This window comes from Denticeps clupeoides, chromosome 4 (genome assembly GCF_900700375.1).
Source record: "Denticeps clupeoides chromosome 4, fDenClu1.1, whole genome shotgun sequence".
NCBI lineage: Eukaryota > Metazoa > Chordata > Actinopteri > Clupeiformes > Denticipitidae > Denticeps > Denticeps clupeoides.
This window is the reverse complement of record NC_041710.1, coordinates 32,353,267-32,372,614: the sequence shown is the minus strand read 5'-3', so window position 1 is coordinate 32,372,614 and position 19,348 is coordinate 32,353,267. Positions and strand designations below refer to the sequence as shown.

Below are 19,348 nucleotides of genomic sequence, written 5' to 3'. Positions count from 1 at the left end.
AAACGTCTTGCTCAGGGACACAATGATAGTGGGGTTTGAACCTGGGACTTCTGGATCACAGACGAGTGTGTTACCCGCTAGGCTAGAACCTCCCTAGAATATACACATTATACACAGAGAATATACATTATACATATTCACATTCATGTACCTTTCAATTATTTGGGGTAATGGAGAAACGTCCTCAATAGTTTTGTCCTGTGAAATATGATCAGATTGATAATACATTTCTGTAAATGAATGGGATAGCTGTACTAATTTAAAGAGACCAATTAAGAGTCAGCAACATTGGAATGCTGTGTTTATTAATTAAAGTCACTTTAAACAGACTTCTTTCAATCCCCTGCATCATGGCCTTTAACATTTAAATTTTATAATTTTTTTTAATGTAATTTTGTAACAGTTTTACAAAAAATGCACTCAAAACAGCCATATGACGTCCCATGCAAGGATGTCTGAAGTCAGATTTTCTCCATTAGGTCTATGCACAGTTTATAAAATGCCAGGTTTTTGTGATGATACCACAATATATCATTTCTAAATGTTTTCCACCTTGAATGTGACCTACAGCTTGTACAGTTTCATTGAATGTTAAACAAATGTGTTGGGGGAATAAAAAAAAAGAAACATACAATAGGCTGGTTGCACATCCTTAAACTAATACTTTGTGATGGCGTCACTTATTTAATTACAGGAGATGCTTTTGAGCAACCAACCTCAGCCACACAGTATATCTTTCATGCAAAATCTGTTATTTCTTCATGCTTTAGATTTGTAAACAAAAGCAAGATTTTATCAGATGCCGTGAATTATAATCAGTAGTTATGGTAGTAAGTGGGGCAATTTTGTGGTCTTTTAGTGTGTGTGTGTGTGTGTGTGTGTCTTTAGTCCTAGAAACAGGTATGTTTGGTGGGGCCAGGTTTCCAGTAGAGTAATAAGGGCGTGGTGTGGGTGTGGACTTTTCAACGATTACCAACAATGACTCCTAAGCTTCAAACAAAAGTGCCACATTAAAAATGAACTTATTTCATTACATACATTAAAACCTTATTTATTTATCCATTTATCTCTGTGCTCTGTGCATGCTGAGGATGTGTGTTGTTGTGAATGTGTGTGTTGCAGTTCCTACCAGAGAAAATATGGGTAAAAACATTCAAAGTTGTTAAGAATTATATCCAGGAGAAAATACGCCGTGTTGGCCTTTCATATGAGTGCAGGCCCACACCAGAGTAATCATGCCAGAAATGTCCAGAAATGATTATTGTGGGAATATGATGTGTAATTTTTCGCAGGATCGGTGGAAGTTCAGCTGGGGTGCTGGAACTGAGTAGATTCCTGAAATGGGCGTTGGCCCCTCTGAGCGCGGTCTCTGCTGTGACACGCCCTTCAGGAGCGAGGTTTAGTCTGGGTGTGTCCCCGTACTCCTGGAGTAAGTGTCTATATTTCGGACTGTATGATTAATATGTGCTATATTGTTAAACTTTCACTGTTACCCGGCCCTCCCAGAATTTGCTAAGAGCGTGAGAAATACCGACTCTTGTCCCGGCCCCGCCCCCGCGGGGCTGAGCTCAGCTGGGCGTGGCCTGCTGACCCGAAGCCCCGCCCCCCGCGCCTTTCCCAGCAGAGCTCCGCTGGACGAGCAGAGAGTGCGCAGCCCGGAGAGAAGCAGCGATGAGCATGTACTCCCCGTCCCGAGTCCAGGCCACCCTGGGCCGCAGGACGAGCTCCAGGCCCGACCTGTCCGGCGGATTCATGGTCGGGGGGAACGGGTACGAGTTCTCGGAGTACACGTTCTCCAAAGCGTCCATGGGCGGCGGCGGCGGCGGCGGCGGCGGCGGCGGAGGAGGGGGGCAAGTCAGGTAAAGCTGACAACTTTGTAGTATTACTTTATTCTTACTATAGTCTAATTACCGTTAGAATGCGTGAAACTCCGATTTCCCGAGTGCGTCTGAGTAAAAACAACAGTCCGGGAGTTCCTGTCCCCACCTTCCCTTCCCTTCCGGTCCAGACCTTCCCACCATGGCAGCAAGTTCACACTCTCCCCCTCCTCGAACCAGGCCTTTCTTATAAACCAGACCAGACAAATCTGCTTTCTCGGTGGAGGCTGACGTTTGCTCTCCGCCTGTGTGTGTGTGTGTGTGTGTGTGTGTGTGTTTCAGCGTCCCGCCACAGAAGCGGGCGCAGAGCGTCTACATGAACTGCAAGGAGCAGCTGATGAGAGCGCAGTACCTGCTGCAGTGTGTGAGTTCCCATCTGGTGCTTCTGCTCGTATGCAGCCGCCGTGGTGTGTGTGTGTGTGTGTTAGGACCGTGCGTGTGTGTTGCAGGGCGCGCCGCCAGCCGAGGTGGAGAAGCTGCTGATATCGTCCGCCGAGAATCTGGAGTGGCTGAAGCGCTCGGCATCAGACATGCAGAGCATGAATATCCCCAACGAGCTGGTCTGCAGCTGGTGAGGACGTGGACACGCGCAACTTTTTGCAACATTATGCACACTCGTTTTTGGTCAGATCAAATTAAACCACAAATTGACCAAACACTTTAAACACAGCAACTACAGCAAATCTTAAATTCACGGTATTCCATAGTCAAACTCGCTACTGGCAAAAAGCCTTGGACTGATTGACGACAAACTGAGTCTGAACCACCGCGTTGCTGCGATCTCCAGATCCTGCAGGTTCGCTCTCTACAACATTCGCAAGATTCGGCCTTTTCTTTCGCAACAGGCTACGCGGCTCCTCGTCCAGGCAATGGTCATCTCCAAACTCGACTATTGTAACTCTCTCCTGGCTGGAGCTTCTGCAGTCACCATAAAACCCAGCCCGCCTCATTTTCTTGCCGAGACCACAGCCACCTACTGACTTTTAAAAAAAAAGTATTTTAAACGAGTCTAACACTAACACGCGCACATGCACACACACTGCACAAAAATAAGTAAATAAAAAAAATAAAAAAATATTCTAGCACTTAACAATTCTCCTGCATTCTTCTATTCTTGACAAGTTAGACCTTATCAGGGCTCTTAGATTTTTGACTTACAATCTATGGAAACCAAATGAGAATGGCTGGTGTCTTCTCGCTTTGGATAAAAGCCAAGTACAGTAAAGTAAAGTAAAGATCTAAACATGATTTTGCAGTAATGTGATTTTCACCTTTGTTTTGTGTTTAGTGCTAGTCATAGTCGTTATTATAGCAGATGGCAGCAGCAAATAACCAGACCTGTAAGATAAACTCGTGATGCATCTTTTCCAGATGTTCCCTCATCCTGAGACATCATAAAGTCACTCACAGAAACAGCTGTCTGCTAACAAACTCAAACTCAAAACACAAACTATACTCTATTAACAGAGAAAAATAAAGTGTCCCCTTATTCTCCAGACATGAGTACTCAATCAACGTCACCATCAGAACAGCCCGTTTCCTCGATTTTAAACTGTGTAGTATTGCCCCGGAGCATTCTGGGAAGCTCTGCCCTTCTACAGTCCTCTAACTTGTTATCTTTTGTAAAATGGAGAAAATAACTTAGCATTTTTCATTTTGTTGAAAGAACAACATCTTTATTTATTTAGACGTCTTATTTCATTGTACACAATAACATTAATTTAACTAACTTTTATCAAGTTGTTTTTTACAGTGTGTGTGTGTGTGTGTGTGTGTGTGTGAACACCTGCTTTTAGGATCTCAGAATGTCAGAAAATGCAGACAGATCTCCAGCTTCCTCTTGGAACGTCTCAGAGGAAGAATCGCGGCAGCTTCAGCTGGGAGGACCCTGGGAAGAGTTTCCATGATGCCATGGGGTGGATGAGCCAGCAGAAGGTACGAGAACATTTGGAAATACCCACGAGACCTCAGTCAGTGGAGGTGACCGGGAAAGCGCCGACGCAGGGCTGCTGCTGCTCTGGTTTCAGATCGCCAGAGCATTTTAAGTGCTTTGTGTCAGTCGCCGTGGCTCTAGGGTCAGACTCCCGCTGACCTCCAGCCACTCAACAGTCTTGAACACCGAAACAGAAAGCTGCCTTCATTTCACTTGTGAAGCCCATTAAAAGTACAGAGTAAATTCTGTACTTTTTTTTATGTTATCACCAGTTTCATGCGAAAACTTAAAAATAATGATGTTATTGAGATGAATGGAGTTGAATGTTTTGTGTGTGTTTGCGCCTCCTTGGTCACCTTCGTTTGTGACCGGCATCCATTTTAGTCACCGTCGATGACACTAACGGCAGAAATGAGTGAATTGTGAGAAGGCGCAACCTGCGTTCCTCTGGAGATTAGGAGCAAGTGACTCATGCGGTTTCTGTCACACGGCGCAGATGTCCGACGTTCCCGTGAACCCCGAGACGAGCGCGGACTCGATGATGTTCGTGCGACTCACCCGTAAGAGCGATAGCGGAGAGGCCCCGCCCTCAGGGCCACGCCGCATGTTACAGGAACTCCAGCAGGCAACCTTATGACCTGTTGGGCAAGAACCGGTTCTGCAGTTCTGAGTGTGTGTGCAGGGAGCTGGGGGGGGGGACTCTGTGCATGTTCCCGTGTTTATCAAACCCAAACGAACGAAGACTTGGTCGTACAGGCGCCGAACTACGTTAACAGTACCAGGAAGCGCGAGTGCCGAGAACACAAGTTGGCTTCCGTCAGGCCTAAAATTGAAACGTGAACTGGCCGCTCAGTAGCTTGCCAGTGTGTGAAAATGTGGTGGATAAGAGAGGAATGTGTTCCTGGGCCACGCCCAGTTCCCCCAGGGCGGCTTGCTGCAGCAGGACAGAACGAAGACCACAAGAGTTCACACATGCCTGCCCTGCTGCACACGCCCTTTTCACACTCGTCTGCCGAGTCCTCCCCGAATCCCTGCTCCATTCAGTCATTTTTACTTCCTGTCCTTATCAGGCAGTCGGTCTTTATTTCTGAAGCACGTTTTGTTACAATATAAATAAGGGACAGAGTCAGACTTCGGCAATAAAAAAAAGTCCCCGAGCGACTTTAAGAAAAGGAAATAGTTGTGTTAGATTGTGGAGTTTGTGGCCTGGGTTGAATTATTTAAACTGTGTCTGATGCCTCGATGTTGAAAAGTTGTTCTATGTGCAGTGGTGGTTTTACATCATTTCTTGTAGTTAAAATATGAAATTTAACAGGCAGCACAGGAGCCGGGTATTGAGCCTGAACTTTGGCTGCAGAATTTTAAACCAGTTGAAACGAGTTTTTTCTTTTCTTCTTTTCATCCGTCTTCCACCCTTCCATTCTTCCCGTGTCTCCCCCTCCTCCACCATCTCCTCATATATAATGCAGCTGTAACAGAAACTCCAGTATCACTTTTCCGTCGCTGGCCCAGGCTCACTGGATGCACTAACACTATAGTCGGAGTGGCTATCGGGGGATCAGGGCTATTCCTGGTGGGCTGCTCCTCGGCCGGAACGCTGTAGGGTGAAGAACAAGGCGCCTTTCATCCTACGCGATCACAAAAACAAAAAACAGAGCAGTGCCACTCTCATGGGTTGCTTTGAGATCAACATGCAACATTTCAGTTCCACAAAAATGACTGAAGGTTACAACTTTAAAAAATCTGAATGTTGAATTTGCACAGATCATGTATTCAACAGTGGCACTTTCTTATTTGTTAATGTACCACCACCTACATTTAACTGGAGAATGCATGCAAAATGAAAGCTTAAATCTGTTCCACACCACACTCGTGTGTGGCCATTATGTCTCACTTCAGTGTGACAGTGCAGCTCATTTGACGAGTTAAATGAGTTAAACGAGTCGCTGCAGGTCTCGCTGCAGTAGCTGATAAGAATATTTCATTTCCAGTAAAGGAAACTGCTGTGGCCTTCAAATCTCACATTGAATGAACCTGCAAAATGTAAAACTTCTACAGTTCTATAATGAGCATTAACAAGCCGACATGCTTGCAATGAAAAATTTCCCTTTGCAGCCTGGATCCCCTGTTATTTCATAGAGTGGTGCAGTAAAGCGTGGGCGCGGCTGGCGGAGGGAAGGAAACAAAACAAAGACCATTTAATGATTACCTTCACGAAGATAGTGCAGGCAGCCTGAACACAGGGCTTCCGCCAGGTTTATCCTCAGGGACCACACAAAAGGTGGGACTTCACTGCCAGCATTGTTCCCCTCAGAGACCACAGGAAAAGCCTTTTTTTAAAAGCCAGTGCAGAATTGTGTCATCAACACCAGCAGTGAGGACTTGGTAGAGACAGTCACTGTGCATTCTGCCACGCTGTTCACCTGAGGTCTTTATTTGATGTTTCAAGTGTGTTAGAATCGCCTTGTTCTGCTTGGTAGACACGTAAGATGTCATCTTTGTCCCCCGTGCTACAGCGGCTGATCGAGAGGGCGCAGTTTGGTGAGGATGTGTCCACCATTGAGCAGCAGATCCTGTCCCACAGCAAGTTCCACAGCTCCATCCAGAGGAGCATGGAGGTGGATCGAGCGCGCAACGAGCTGGTGAGTTAACCCACGTGGATATACTGCAGCAAAACCCTCTACCTTTGATCTTCCGAGGACACTCTGACCAATCAGAGAGCTGGATAAAAAAAAAAAAGAATTTTATTGGCCCTATAAAAGACCTTTACATAACAGACACACAGAAATGATTAGATGTGAGAAAGTTATACAGGTAGAGCTGGGTGATATGACAGAAAAGTAGATCATAATATACTTTCCCATATTGAACGAAATGCCAGTATCCGTTCCGGAACCCGGCTAATCGGGTTCGTCCTGTTTCGCTACATTTCCTGATTGTTCTTACCTGTGTATGATTGTATAAAGCTGCCCAGTTTGTGTCTGTTCTTCGTTGGGTCGTTGTTTGGTCATGCGTTGCCTTGTCGTGTGTTCCTATAATAAATCCCCTGTCTCATGGCATTATATGTCCGACTTCTCCTTCCCCACCGTGTCCGGTCACCGTGACGTCAAAAAATGTTTCTGATATTGCCAGACTGAAACACCAGAAATAATAAACAGTTTATTAAAATGTAAAACCAAATGACAGGCAAAGCCCAAACAAATTAAACCGGTGAATCACTTCCTTGGATTGTATATTTTAAGTGATTGAAAAAGTTTGTAGTACTGCCATCCACTAGCTTATCTTACTCAGCAGTTTCATTCTCTCCACGTCGGTTTGGCCATTACCAAACCATTTCCAAACAACCATTCATGTCAAAAATGACTTCATGTTATCTCCATAACTTTTGCTGGCTGTTTCCAATGTCACCTGCTACCATAACATAAAAAGTATTGTAAATACACACAAAAGATGTAAATTCGTGAAAAATGGCCACTCGAGATGAATTTTATCGCATGCATCGATCAATGTCATATAATTGCCCAGGCCTAGGTGCAGGTACATTATAGTGTGAGTGCAGACACATTATATTAATCGAAATCCATGCTTCAGAATTTCCACCATTGTTTGTCTACTGAAGACCACCAATGTAGCCAGATGCTGGAACAGGCACAGTGATTGTGTAGTATCTCTTACTGTCCACACAATCCCCATCCATCTGGACCTGATGGTTACCACACATCAGCCACAATGCTGAAAACACTACTTGCCTAATATCAAGTAGACTCATTGTATTTATTCCAAACAACTCATGTATTATATATCCTGTTCAGATGCAAAAAGGTGACAAGGCCACGCTGCATCATCTGGACCAGGAATGGGACAGTTTACAGGTAAGGACAAGATATTTTCTCAGCCTTGATCTCGTTACAGATTCTATACCTTGTTATAATATATCTATAACTTAATGAATCTGTCGTTTTCATTCGTATTGTGGTTGTCTTGTTATTCTCCATTGGGACAATCCAATCAAATTCAGGAGTTCCCTGAATGTCGGTTGTCTGGCCAGTGTCTAAATATTGAAGCAATTTTTCACATTATGACAGCCAAAGAAATGGTTCTGGGCCAGGAAAACTGGTTCCAACTCTGAAAACTATATATATATAAAACAGAGGCTCAGTATGGACATGAAATAAATCACGGTTGAGTTGCTGGGATTGCAGACATTGTTTATAAGAAAAAAAACAAATCATGTCATGTCGGGAATGTCACACAAGCAAAGACAATGGTCATTAAAAACACAAAAAGCTGATACAACTGGCAGAATGCATGCAGGGACCAGTATTTTGGAATTGAGGACGTCCCTTGTAAACATGTGTAATGTATGTCTCTGGTATTTTTACGCTTTTCAAAGAAAATGTCCTACGCCCGAGCCAGCCATCTGAAGGAGCTGCAGAACATCATCGAGGAGATCTCTAAAGCCATCATGTGGGTCAATGAGCATGAAGAGGAGGAGCTGGTGTTCGACTGGGGGGACAAAAACATTGACGTCTACATCCCAAAAAAGCAGGAGAGCTACTCTGTAAGATGAATCATCTGTTTGATCCTTTTTAAAATATTTTATATCTAATTATAGCTCTAGCTCTATGTCTATCATAAAGATGCATGGTTATATAGTATTTGTGATTGCTAGAAACTGATTTTCTTTTCTTTCCTTGCTTTATGTAATTAGAAGCTGATGCGTGATCTGGAGGAAAAAGAGAAAGAGCTGAACAAACTAAAGCAGAAAGTGGACGTCTTGCTGACCAGCCATCCAGCATCAGACAAGATCGAGGTGTGTCTCCACCACTGCTGTACCGTAGCTAGTTCTTTAATTGCAATGCTATTTTGGTTGAAATGTTTAATTTAATGTATTTATTAATGTGCTAGGCTTACATGGAGACCCTGCAGACTCAGTGGAGTTGGCTGTTGCAGATCACCAAATGCATTCATGTGCATCTAAAAGAGAATGCAGCCTACAGCCAGGTAAAACACACACACACACACACACACACACACACACGCAAGCAGATAAAATATAAAGATAATCACGACTGATGGTCTTTCCCTCACTTTCAGTTCTTTAAGGAGGCCAATGAGACCTACGCCAAGCTGCAGAAAGACCACGAAAGCATCCGGAAGAAATTCTCATGTGATAAAAACACACCCCTGGAGAGCCTCACTGACCTGCTGTACAACCTGGAGGTATGTTGTTCTCATACAGAGAACATCCTCCTATAACAGTAGGAACACAATTACATGATAAATACTAAATTAAATGTGTATTGTAATTTGTAAAGATTTTTGCTTCACAGACACACACATTTTGTAACTTTGTCATTGTCGGCTGTCCTGCAATATGTTGATTAACATTAAATCATTAGTATTGAATCGGTAAGAAAAAGACGGTTGTGATTGGGTGAACTGAGGAAAATGAGCGTGTCTGACCCACAGAGAGAGAAGGAGAAGTTAATGGAGAACAAGCGGCAGGTGCAGACTCTGGTCAACAAATCCAAGAACATTGTCCGCCTGAAGCCCCGCAGCCCGGACGAGAAGAGCAGCGGTCAGGTCATAGTCCAAGCTCTGTGTGACTTCAAACAGGACCAGGTCAGACTCGCATACACACACACCGTGACAGGCAAAATCCATTTCATTTTTTATTTTCATCAACAACATAGCATTAAAATAAAAACATAGTCAAATGCTCAGTAAACCCCAGCATTAAAATATTATATCAACTTGCAAATCATGCATATTTTGTCTGTTTGTCAGTGATCTCACAAATAATTTGCATATGCATTTGACCTCAATCAATACTGACATATTTTTATATAAAGAAAAAACAGCAAGTGTGTGTGTGTGTGTGTGTATGGTCTCTACAGAAGGGTATTATGAAGGGGAATGAAGCCATTCTAAAGGATAATAGCCAGCGCAGCAAGTGGCAAGTGACAGGACCTGGGGGGCTGGACATGATGATCCCGTCTGTGTGCCTTATCATTCCACCACCAAACCCTCTCAGCATTACCCTGGCCAACAAGTATGCACACACACACACACACACACACACACACACACACACACACACACACACACACACAGCCTGGCAGCCTGTCTGACTGTTGGTGCATCTGATTGGCAGGAATGAACAGTACTATGAGGCCATCATGGGCATCTGGAATCAGCTCTACATCAACATTAAGAGCCTCATGTCCTGGCAGTACTGCATGAGAGACATCAACCAGATCAACTCCCTCACCCTCACTATGGTGAGAACCTGCTCCACTGTTTTTTTTTTCTCAGAATGGTCCACGCTCTTGTCTGTTTTAGCCTGTAATTTAAAAGATGTGCTGAAACTGATGCACTGTCTTCCACAGCTTTCGAAGATGCGTCCTGAGGAGTATCGCAGCATAGTCAAGAGCCTGGAGACGCACTACCAGGAGTTCCTGCGTAGCAGCCATGGCTCGGAGATGTTTGGTGATGAAGACAAACGGAAGATGGAGAGTCAATACGTCGGAGCCCAGACCCACTATGACCAGCTGGTTGTCCAACTGCCGGCATACAGTAAGCACTGTTCCCTCGCTTTTCTCATGTAGGTGCCATGTCAGTGGTTGTGGACATGGCTGGTCATCACGATGGAGATGAATTTAGTTGTAGCTGGATTGCGTTGTGTGAAGGACAGTGTCGAGGACTGTAACTCCATGTGACCGAAGTTAAGTGCAACTAATGGGAATCACGTCCATTGTTGCTTTTTTTGTACATGCAGATGCTAATACGCTGCAGATGGAAGTAGTAAAACCTGTAACGGCAACGGTGGTCAACACAGAGCCTGTGAAGCTGGAGCCAGTCAAAAAACCTCCACCTCCACCGAGCTCCACAGTCAGCATCACCCTGCTGTCAGACTTGAGTGCCCTGCGGCGCCGCCTGGAGGGAGTCGAGCTTGGCCTGGGCCAGCATTTGCATGTCCCCCTCAGGGACGATGCTCCCCAAGAATGTTCCCGCAGGCTTGTGCTGCTCCAGGTAAAACGCGCACACACTTCCAGCCAAAAACGAGCAAAGTGAGACAGAACGCAGAGCACTAAAGGCCACTGGATTCATCTGCAATGGCAGGAAATTCACAGTGATCTAGACTCCATCCGCAACGAGTACCTGAGGCTGAGGGAGAAGATCCTTCAGCAGCTGGATGGGGCAAAAGATCCAGAGCAAGTGCGGTTCCTGAGAGGAGAGCTGGAGTTCATCGACCAGAAACTGGGCAACCTGCAGAACTTTTCTGCAGTCTATCTCAAGAGGCAAGAAATATTATATAGAATTTAAATATATGAACGTATTTCTGGTGCTATCATGCAGGGCTGTGGTTACATGATTCCTGACGGCTCATTCTTCTACAGGCTGACTGCTCTGAAGGCCCTGTTGGAGAGTCTGTATCAGGCTGAAGACATTGTTAAAGTTCATGAAGCTCGCCTGGTGGAGAAAGAGACCACTTCCTTAGACGTGAATGACATTGCAAAGTACCGCAACAACCTGAAGGTAAACCCAATCCATTCATCGTTCCATGAATTTTCCATATCAAGTACGTGCAGTTAGCAGGAGATCGCAAGGAAATGTTTCCCTTACAGCAAATGAAGTCTGAGCTGGAGCAGAAAAAGGACCTGTTAAAGACGATGGAGTCAGAGCTGGTGAAAGCTGTTGAATGGAACGGCCGAATAGACCAGTCCTTTCACCAGTGTGATGTAGACTTGTCCAAATATGGCGAGATTGTGGGCCAGATGACGGACCGCTGGCGCCGCATTCAGACCCAGATCAACACCCGGTGAGAGAGACCCTCATTTATACATTTAGGTGAAACAAACCGCTGAACACTTTTTGTGTGTATATGTTGTATAGCACATAAATGCTGAGCTTTTTCTTTATCCAACATACTCTGATGTATTACATTGAAAATACATTTTTTCCCATTGCATTTCCTCTCGAATCATGTTGTAGATGATTTAAGACTTGACTAGCTGTGCTTCCATCATACAGAATGGGTGACCTGGAAAAGCAGGAAAGGCAGCTGAAGCAATACCAGCAGAGCAGTGGTGAGACCAGTCGCTGGATAGATCACACACAGCAGCGGCAAGATGAGCTGCAGGCCGCAAAATGCAAGGATGTCCAGAGCCTCAAGACCCATATTGACCGACAAAAGGTTAGTATGGATTGATAAATTGTGAGAACTTACTACCCACCATCCTAATCAGGATGGTTTGTGGTCCTCAAGTGGACGATGCAATTATGCCTGTGTTCATTTTTTCATTTTCATTTTTTGGTGTGCAAAAAAATATCATCACCCATTCTAAAGTCCTCTAAAGTGAACTCATTTAAAGCCATCAGCCATCCATCATGCATGGCAATGCATGGCACTGTGTGTCCCATTGTTTTTACAATGGCGTGAATCCTTGCCACATAATTCTGACAGGGAACCTGATTGTTTTTAATGATGTGGCTTATTTTAATATTTTGTGTGGTAGACAGGGACCACCACACATAGTGATAAATGAATAAATGATGAACAATACCGAGACTTTGAACAATTATTTGCAGGAAAGCAATATAAAGTAAAACAGATAGACCGGTCTGATTCAAAATGTGTATGTTTTTGTAGATCCAACAATGGTAGCAAGGTAACATTTAGAAAAATAATTGAGAGTGGGTTTTTGTCAGTATATTTACACTTATGGATATAGAACTTGCCATAAACTATAAATAGGTTCAGCACTAAAGAAAGGTCACTGTTTGTATCAACAAATCCATTTTCCAAACCCAGAGTAAAAAGTAATTTGGTTCTGTTTTTAATAAATTGACATAGGTCAGACATAAACACATGTCCAAAACAGAGGGTCATCCACAGTGTTAGTTAACTAATGAGGAGATTTTGTTCCTTTTGGAATTGACAGATATTGTTCAGTGAAATCAAAGGAAAGAAAGAGGACGTTGAAAATGTACACAAGGATGCAGATACCTGTGCCTCATTAATCAAGGTAAACTTTCTCTTTAACTTTATATAAGTGTGCTTGTGTCCATGTGTTGCCATCTATACCCAGTTTGTAGTCCCAGTTTGAAGTAGGCTCTTGTCTGATCTCAACCTGCTCTTTGTAGGATTATGAGCTGGGCCTGGCTTCTTACAGCGCTGGCCTAGAGACCCTCCTGAATATTCCCATTAAGAGAACTTTGCTGCACTCTCCTGCAACAGACATCACAGAGGAGGTAATGTCACACTGCAGTGAAAGGTCGAATGCAGCCTTGGTGATTTAGGGGACTCTGAATTGATTGCTCCATGTTCAAGGCCCCAATAATTATGTATGTAGCTGATTGGACAATGTGAGATATTTATTTATAGATGAGATATTTATAGATATACTTTTTTTTAGGCAACTTCTATTCAGGCTCGCTACATTGAGCTGCTTACACGCTCAAGTGACTACTACAAGTTCCTTGCAGAGATGCTGAAAAACATGGAGGAACTGAAGGTGGGGAACACAAACATGTGTAAATTTAGATTAGTAAGTGGTTATTTTTTGAGATTTCATATTTTATTTCTTGTGTTTTCAGATCAGGAACACCAAAATAGAGATTTTGGAAGAAGAACTAGAACGTCTGAAAAATGTGTTGAATGACAAGTCCCAGAAGAACCAGACACTCTTGGACAGCATGTCTAAACAGGAGGTGGAGCTCACACAAACCAAGGAGTTGCTAGTCAACATGGAAGTGGTCAAACGAGATCATGCTCGTCAGTGCAGCGAGCTCAAAGACAACCTCAGCCAGAATTATAACAGTCTGCAGAACCTGAAGGACGAGGTGACACGACTTACCTACCAAATTGATGATGAGAAGCGTAAAAGGATGTTAGCGGAGGAACGCTATTCCAACCAACAGAAAGATTATGAGGAGGCTGTTCGCAAGAGGCAGAAAGAACTGGACGATTTGAAGTGGGCCAAGGTTGATGTGGAAAAGGCTCTGAAGGATAAGCAACATGAAGTGGAGCGGCTGAGGATGCAGTTGCAGGAAGAGGCCGCCCGCAGACAAGCAGCAGAGAGCGAGACCTCAAAGGTAAGATCTCAGTGCAACCAGGAGATATCTAGCCTTAAACAAACATTCGAGTCCCAAATCCACGTCACCAAGACAACGGTCCTCATGGCCACACAACAGAAGGAAGAAGATGTTGCTGCGCTTAGGATGGAGTGTGATAAGGTCTCGGCAGATAAGAGGGCCCTGGAGGAGGAGCTCCGGAGGGTACAAAATTCTTTTAGCCAGGTCGAGGAAGCAAGAAGGAAGGCAGAGGATGAAGTCCACCAGCAAAGATCCACAGGCACAGAGGAGAGTAGGAGGAGAAGGGAGCTGGAGGTCCAGATTCAGACCTTCGTACGGCAGAGGACCAACGATGAGTTAAAGCACAAAGAGGCACTAACTGATGCCAACAGGACCATGCAGGAGAGAAACCGGCAGATCACACAGCTCACTCAGAAACTTGAAGAAGAAACCAGATGGAGGAAAGCCTTGGAGGCTGAAAGTCAGACTCTCAGACAGTCCCAGATGGCACTGCAGAGTGAGAAGGCCTCTTCCCAGGAGACCATCAACAAAATGAAGATATCAGAGCAGGAGCTGCGTCTTGTACGTATAGAGCTGGAGAAGAGGTCAGACGAGAAGATCAAGGTGGAGCAGAGTATTAGTCGGCTACAGGCTCGTATCGGAGACTTGCAAGAACTTGTTGACAAGGTGGAGATGGAGTTGGAGCTTGAGAAGAAGAATAAACAAGATGAGTTTACTCGGCGTAAGCGGGTGGAGGCTGAACTCGAAAGAATGAACCAGACTTGCAGAGAATACACCACCACCATCACTACGCTCAAAGTCCAACAAGATCAGGAATCTGTGTCTGTGAGAAGGAACGAGCAAGATCTCCGGGCCCTCAAGGAGGCTCTAGACAAGAGTATAAAGGAATGCAAGGCCACCGTTGACAAACTCAACACCCTGATGGCTGATCTGAGATCTGTGCAAAGCCAGCTGGTGCAGGAGCAGGCCCGTCTCCGCGAGGTGAACCTCCGCAACGAGGCGTTGCAAAAAGCCATTGAGGAGAAGAGCCGTGCGCTGAATGAGAACGTGGCTGAGATCGACAAGCTGCAGAGTCTCACCCAGAAGCTTACCAAGGATCGTCTGAAGTTGGAGGAGGAGCTCCGAAGCGTGCGACAGGAAAGGGACGATTTGAGATCAAGCAAAGATTCCACTGACAGTGAGACCACCGGCCAGATAGCAACCCTGCAGATTCAACTACAGAAGAGCAATAAGTTGTCTTTGGAGCACCAGGCTCTCATCAGTGAGCTGACTAGAGAGAGGGAAGGGTTAAAGTCAGAAATCACCAAAATCCAAAAGCAAGCCATGGAGGTATATAGAGTGCCAATTCCAGATGACATCAATCAAATATAACAACGCTTTGCTTTTCTGGCTACAGACTGTTTCGGCCTTTTGCTCGCTGAAATGTGCTTGCTGCTTGTGCTGAAACACGTGAATATTGATGCTGAAACACATCAATATGCACAATTAGTCTAACTGTAGCTTTGCTTGCTCTTAGCATGGTATAACTACGTTCACGCTTTGCTTTTTTACCTCCCATTTTCATCAGGATCATTCGTCATGCTTTTGTTTCCCCATCCATTTTCTATGCTGCAGTGAAAATTGTATTGTTTCGTTTTCTATAATACTTGCCTGCTCAAATTGGGTGTTACTTAAAAGTATTTTTTTTCTCTCCTCAGAACACTATGATGATCCATGAATCTCAGACAAGCTACAATGAAGTGCGCCAGGAGAGGGACAACCTTCTTACTAGAATAAAGCTCTTGGACCAGGAGAAAAACAAACAGCTGAAACTGGAAGACGAGCTGAGCCGCGTCAAGGTGTCACTGGAGTCCGAGCTACGCTTTAAGCAGCGGCTACAGGAGGACTTAGGAAAAATGACAAATGACTTCAACTACTGGAAGAGCCAGTGTGCCCTTAAGGAAGGTCAGGCAAGACAGTTTGAGTCAGAGAAAAGCAAGGCAGACAGGGAGCGATCTTCACTTCAAAATGAGTTGGACAAGATGAAAAATGAACTGAGGACATTAGAGCAACGCTACAAGAGTCAGCTTCAGTCTTCTGAAAGGCAAGTTTCAGAGCTTTCTCAAAAGAGAGAGTCTCTAGAAACAGACATCAAGCGACTACAACTCCGCCCAGGGGGATTAAGCAAGCATACTCAGACTGAGGAAAAAGTTGCCATGGTTGATCCCTCAAAGCTTCTTTTTGATGGTGTCCATCGGAAGGTGAGTGCCCAGCAACTCTATGACTGTGGAATCATTGACAAAGGAACCCTGGAGAAACTTCTGAGTGGCCAGAAGACAGTGTCTGAGGTCGCTGTCGACATCCAGCTGAGCTTAAAAGGCACTGGAGTGATAGCTGGTGTGGTGCAAGGCACTCAGGGGAAAATGGCCATTACAGAGGCTCGAAGCAAGAACCTGCTGACCCCTGAGAGTGCCATCATGTTGCTGGAAGCCCAGGCTGCAACAGGCTACATGGTAGACCCAACATTCAACGACAAGATGTCTGTCGATGCCGCCTGTTCTAGGGGTGTTGTTGACACTGCAGACAGAGATGTGTTAATTACTGCTGAGGCCGCAAGCATAGGCTTTAAAGATCCGTACTCTGGAAAGCTCTTATCGGTTGGCCAGGCTTATAAGAAAGGTCGCATCGACAAGGACACTACTCTTCGCCTGCTTCAGGCCCAAGAGTCAGTTGGTGGCATCCTGGACCCAGTGCTCAGTGTGTACTTGCCCAAAGATGCAGCCCTTGATCGCAATCTGATCGATGAAGACCTTTATCGAGCCCTGAACAAGAAGTTGCCTTGTTACCTGGATTCGAATACCAATGAGAAGACCACCTACAGTGACTTAAAGAAGAAATGCAAGATTGAACCAGCCTCGGGGTTGCTACTTCTTCCTGCCAAGGACAAAGCAATGACAGTGAAAGGTTTTCGTGGAGAAGTATCAATCAATGAGCTTGTAAAGTCTAACTTGATAGATGAAACTGATTTACAAAAGCTAAACCAAGGAAAGATTTCAAGTCAAGATATAGAAGACAGGCTTAGGCCCTACTTGTACGGCTCTACCTGCATTGCAGGAATCTACGATGAAGCCAATGACCGAATAATGCCAATCTACAAGGCAATGAAGGAGGGTCTGTTGAGACCTGGCACCACGCTAGAACTTTTGGAGGCGCAGGCTGCGTCTGGATTTATGATTGACCCAGTTAACAACGTGTCTTTGACTGTAGAAGAAGCATGGAAGAGGGGTCTGGTGGGCAAAGAATTCAAAGGAAAATTACTCTCTGCTGAACGAGCTGTGACAGGGTACAAAGATCCACATACAGGGAAAGTAATCTCTCTTTTCCAGGCAATTGAGAAAGAATTGATCGAACGGGGTCATGGCATCAGACTGCTGGAAGCCCAAATCGCAAGTGGAGGCATCATCGATCCAATAGAGAGCCATCGTATTGATGTGGAGGTCGCCTACAAGAGAGGTTACTTTGACCGTGAAATGAACGAGATCCTGACCTATGAAGGAGATGACACTAAAGGATTTTTTGACCCAAACACCCATGAAAATTTGACGTACCTGCAACTAAAAGAGAAATGCATTACCGACTCAAAGACAGGGCTCATCCTTCTACCTTTGCACGACAAAAAAAAGTCAACGCAGCAGCAACAGTCTTCTCAGAAGAACACCCTCCGCAAACGAAGGGTGGTGATTGTTGACCCTGACACAGGAAAAGAGATGAGTGTGCGGGAGGCCTACCACAGAGAGCTCATCGACTATGAAACCTTCCTGGAACTCTCTGAACAAGAGTGTGAATGGGAGGAGATCTGTATTAAAGCCACAGATGGCAGCACCCGACTGTCTATAGTTGACCGGAAAACTGGCACCCAGTATGATGTCCAGGAAGCTCTAGATAAGGGCATCATCACTCAGACTTCCTTGGACCAGTACCGTTCGGGCTCTCTAACTCTCACGCAATTTGCGGATCTCATTACAAGCAAGAGTCGGAGCGGCGAGATGTCTATCTACTCCAGTAATGCAGAAGACATCACTACATGCAGGAGCCCCACACAGCTAAATCCATCTTCACCAACTATTCGTAAGCGCTTTGCAAGTGTGTCCATCACTTTGTCTCCACCGTCCGAGATACTGGATGACCAGAGTCCCGTCGGGGCCATATTTGACACAGAGACCTTGGAAAAGATAACTATTCCTGAAGCCCAGCGTCGAGGGATTGTGGACAACATCACTGCTCAGAGACTACTGGAAGCCCAAGCGTGCACAGGGGGCATCATCAACCCGGCAAGTGGTGAGCGGCTTGCATTGCAGGATGCAGTGCACCAGGCCATCATTGATGAAGACATGGCTGCCAAACTGAAGCCAGCCCACAAAGCTTATACTGGCTTTGAGGATGTGAAGACGAAGAGAAAGCTGTCCACTGCAGAGGCAATTAAAGAGAAATGGCTTCCTTACGAGGCAGGACAGAGGTTCCTGGAGTTTCAGTATTTGACTGGAGGCCTTGTGGATCCAGGTACTGGCAAGCGGATTGGAATTGAAGAAGCTATTAGGAGGGGTTGGGTAGATGGCCGAGGTGCTCAGAAGCTACAAGAGACAAAGAACTATTTGAAGATTCTCACTTGCCCTAAAACCAAGCTGAAAATTTCCTACAAAGATGCAATGGACAACTGCATGGTTGAGGACATGGGTCTAAAGATGCTCCAGGCCACTTCCATGTCCACCAAAGGCATCAGCAGCCCCTACAATGTCTCATCAGGTCCTGGGTCACGTTCAGGCTCCAGGACGGGCTCTCGAAGCGGCTCTCGAAGAGGCAGCGTTGACTATTCTTCAATAAGTTATAGTTATACCTCCTCCACTAGCAAAACTTTTAGCTCAGGTTCCAACTCATAAGATGTTTTCTTCATGACTGCTTTAACCATGTGTGCATTAAAAATATTATCCAATTTGCTTTGATTCTTTATTAGTTAGGGTAATCACTTTAGTAATCCTGGTGGGTGGACATTTTTATTTGCATTTACTTTATAATTAGAATGGTATAATATAATAAAACTGTTGCTTTTTGAATAATGTCATATTAACAGAAATGATATTTTTTCATGACCAGAAAATTGATCTTGCAAGTTTTAGAATCTAACTGTTTTGCCTGTTTGTCCTAACAAAATCAGAAATGTATCATTCCTAGATGTGATCTAATGCAATATTTGATGTAAAAAAATACAATATCTATAAAGAATAAATAATGCAACACTATTTGTATCGTTGCTTTTGTGTTTAAAAATGATTGCGGTCTCGTGTCTCATGCGTATAACGGTAGAATAGACAACAACGCCAGCCAGTTCACTTAGAAGTGGAGCTGTTTTGTAGGCTGCACTCCTTTTGCCTGCCACTGATTAAACTTTTAATTTATCATT

The 19,348-nt window shown here is 44.7% G+C and overlaps 1 protein-coding gene across 2 annotated transcripts; it reads left to right on the top strand.

Annotated features, from left to right (window-relative positions):
• The first annotated feature begins 1,631 nt into the window (after positions 1-1,631).
• On the top strand, positions 1,632-19,187 carry dspa (desmoplakin a). Of its 2 annotated transcripts, none has more exons than XM_028976414.1 (24): positions 1,632-1,859; positions 2,160-2,241; positions 2,327-2,448; positions 3,674-3,812; positions 6,327-6,452; positions 7,623-7,682; positions 8,204-8,371; positions 8,522-8,623; positions 8,719-8,814; positions 8,908-9,033; positions 9,283-9,435; positions 9,711-9,865; positions 9,968-10,094; positions 10,203-10,389; positions 10,592-10,845; positions 10,936-11,114; positions 11,214-11,352; positions 11,442-11,635; positions 11,848-12,010; positions 12,759-12,842; positions 12,961-13,068; positions 13,233-13,331; positions 13,414-15,240; positions 15,609-19,187. In XM_028976414.1, exons 1-24 carry the CDS (start codon positions 1,672-1,674, stop codon positions 18,825-18,827), a joined length of 8,097 nt encoding a protein of 2,698 aa, XP_028832247.1. In that variant the 5' UTR covers positions 1,632-1,671; the 3' UTR covers positions 18,828-19,187. The 2 variants fall into 2 exon arrangements, with proteins under 2 accessions (XP_028832247.1, XP_028832249.1); XM_028976416.1 differs by having other exon boundaries at positions 1,633-1,859; positions 13,414-13,911.
• Positions 19,188-19,348: the final 161 nt, after the last annotated feature.

Bases quoted from the DNA above. Each gene is read 5' to 3' on its own strand.
- dspa (XM_028976414.1), top strand. From the start codon at position 1,672: ATGAGCATGTACTCCCCGTCCCGAGTCCAGGCCACCCTGGGCCGCAGG. The intron at 9,034-9,282 runs GTATGTTGTTCT...TCTGACCCACAG, and splicing joins ACCTGCTGTACAACCTGGAG to AGAGAGAAGGAGAAGTTAAT. The intron at 13,332-13,413 runs GTGGGGAACACA...TTGTGTTTTCAG, and splicing joins AAAACATGGAGGAACTGAAG to ATCAGGAACACCAAAATAGA.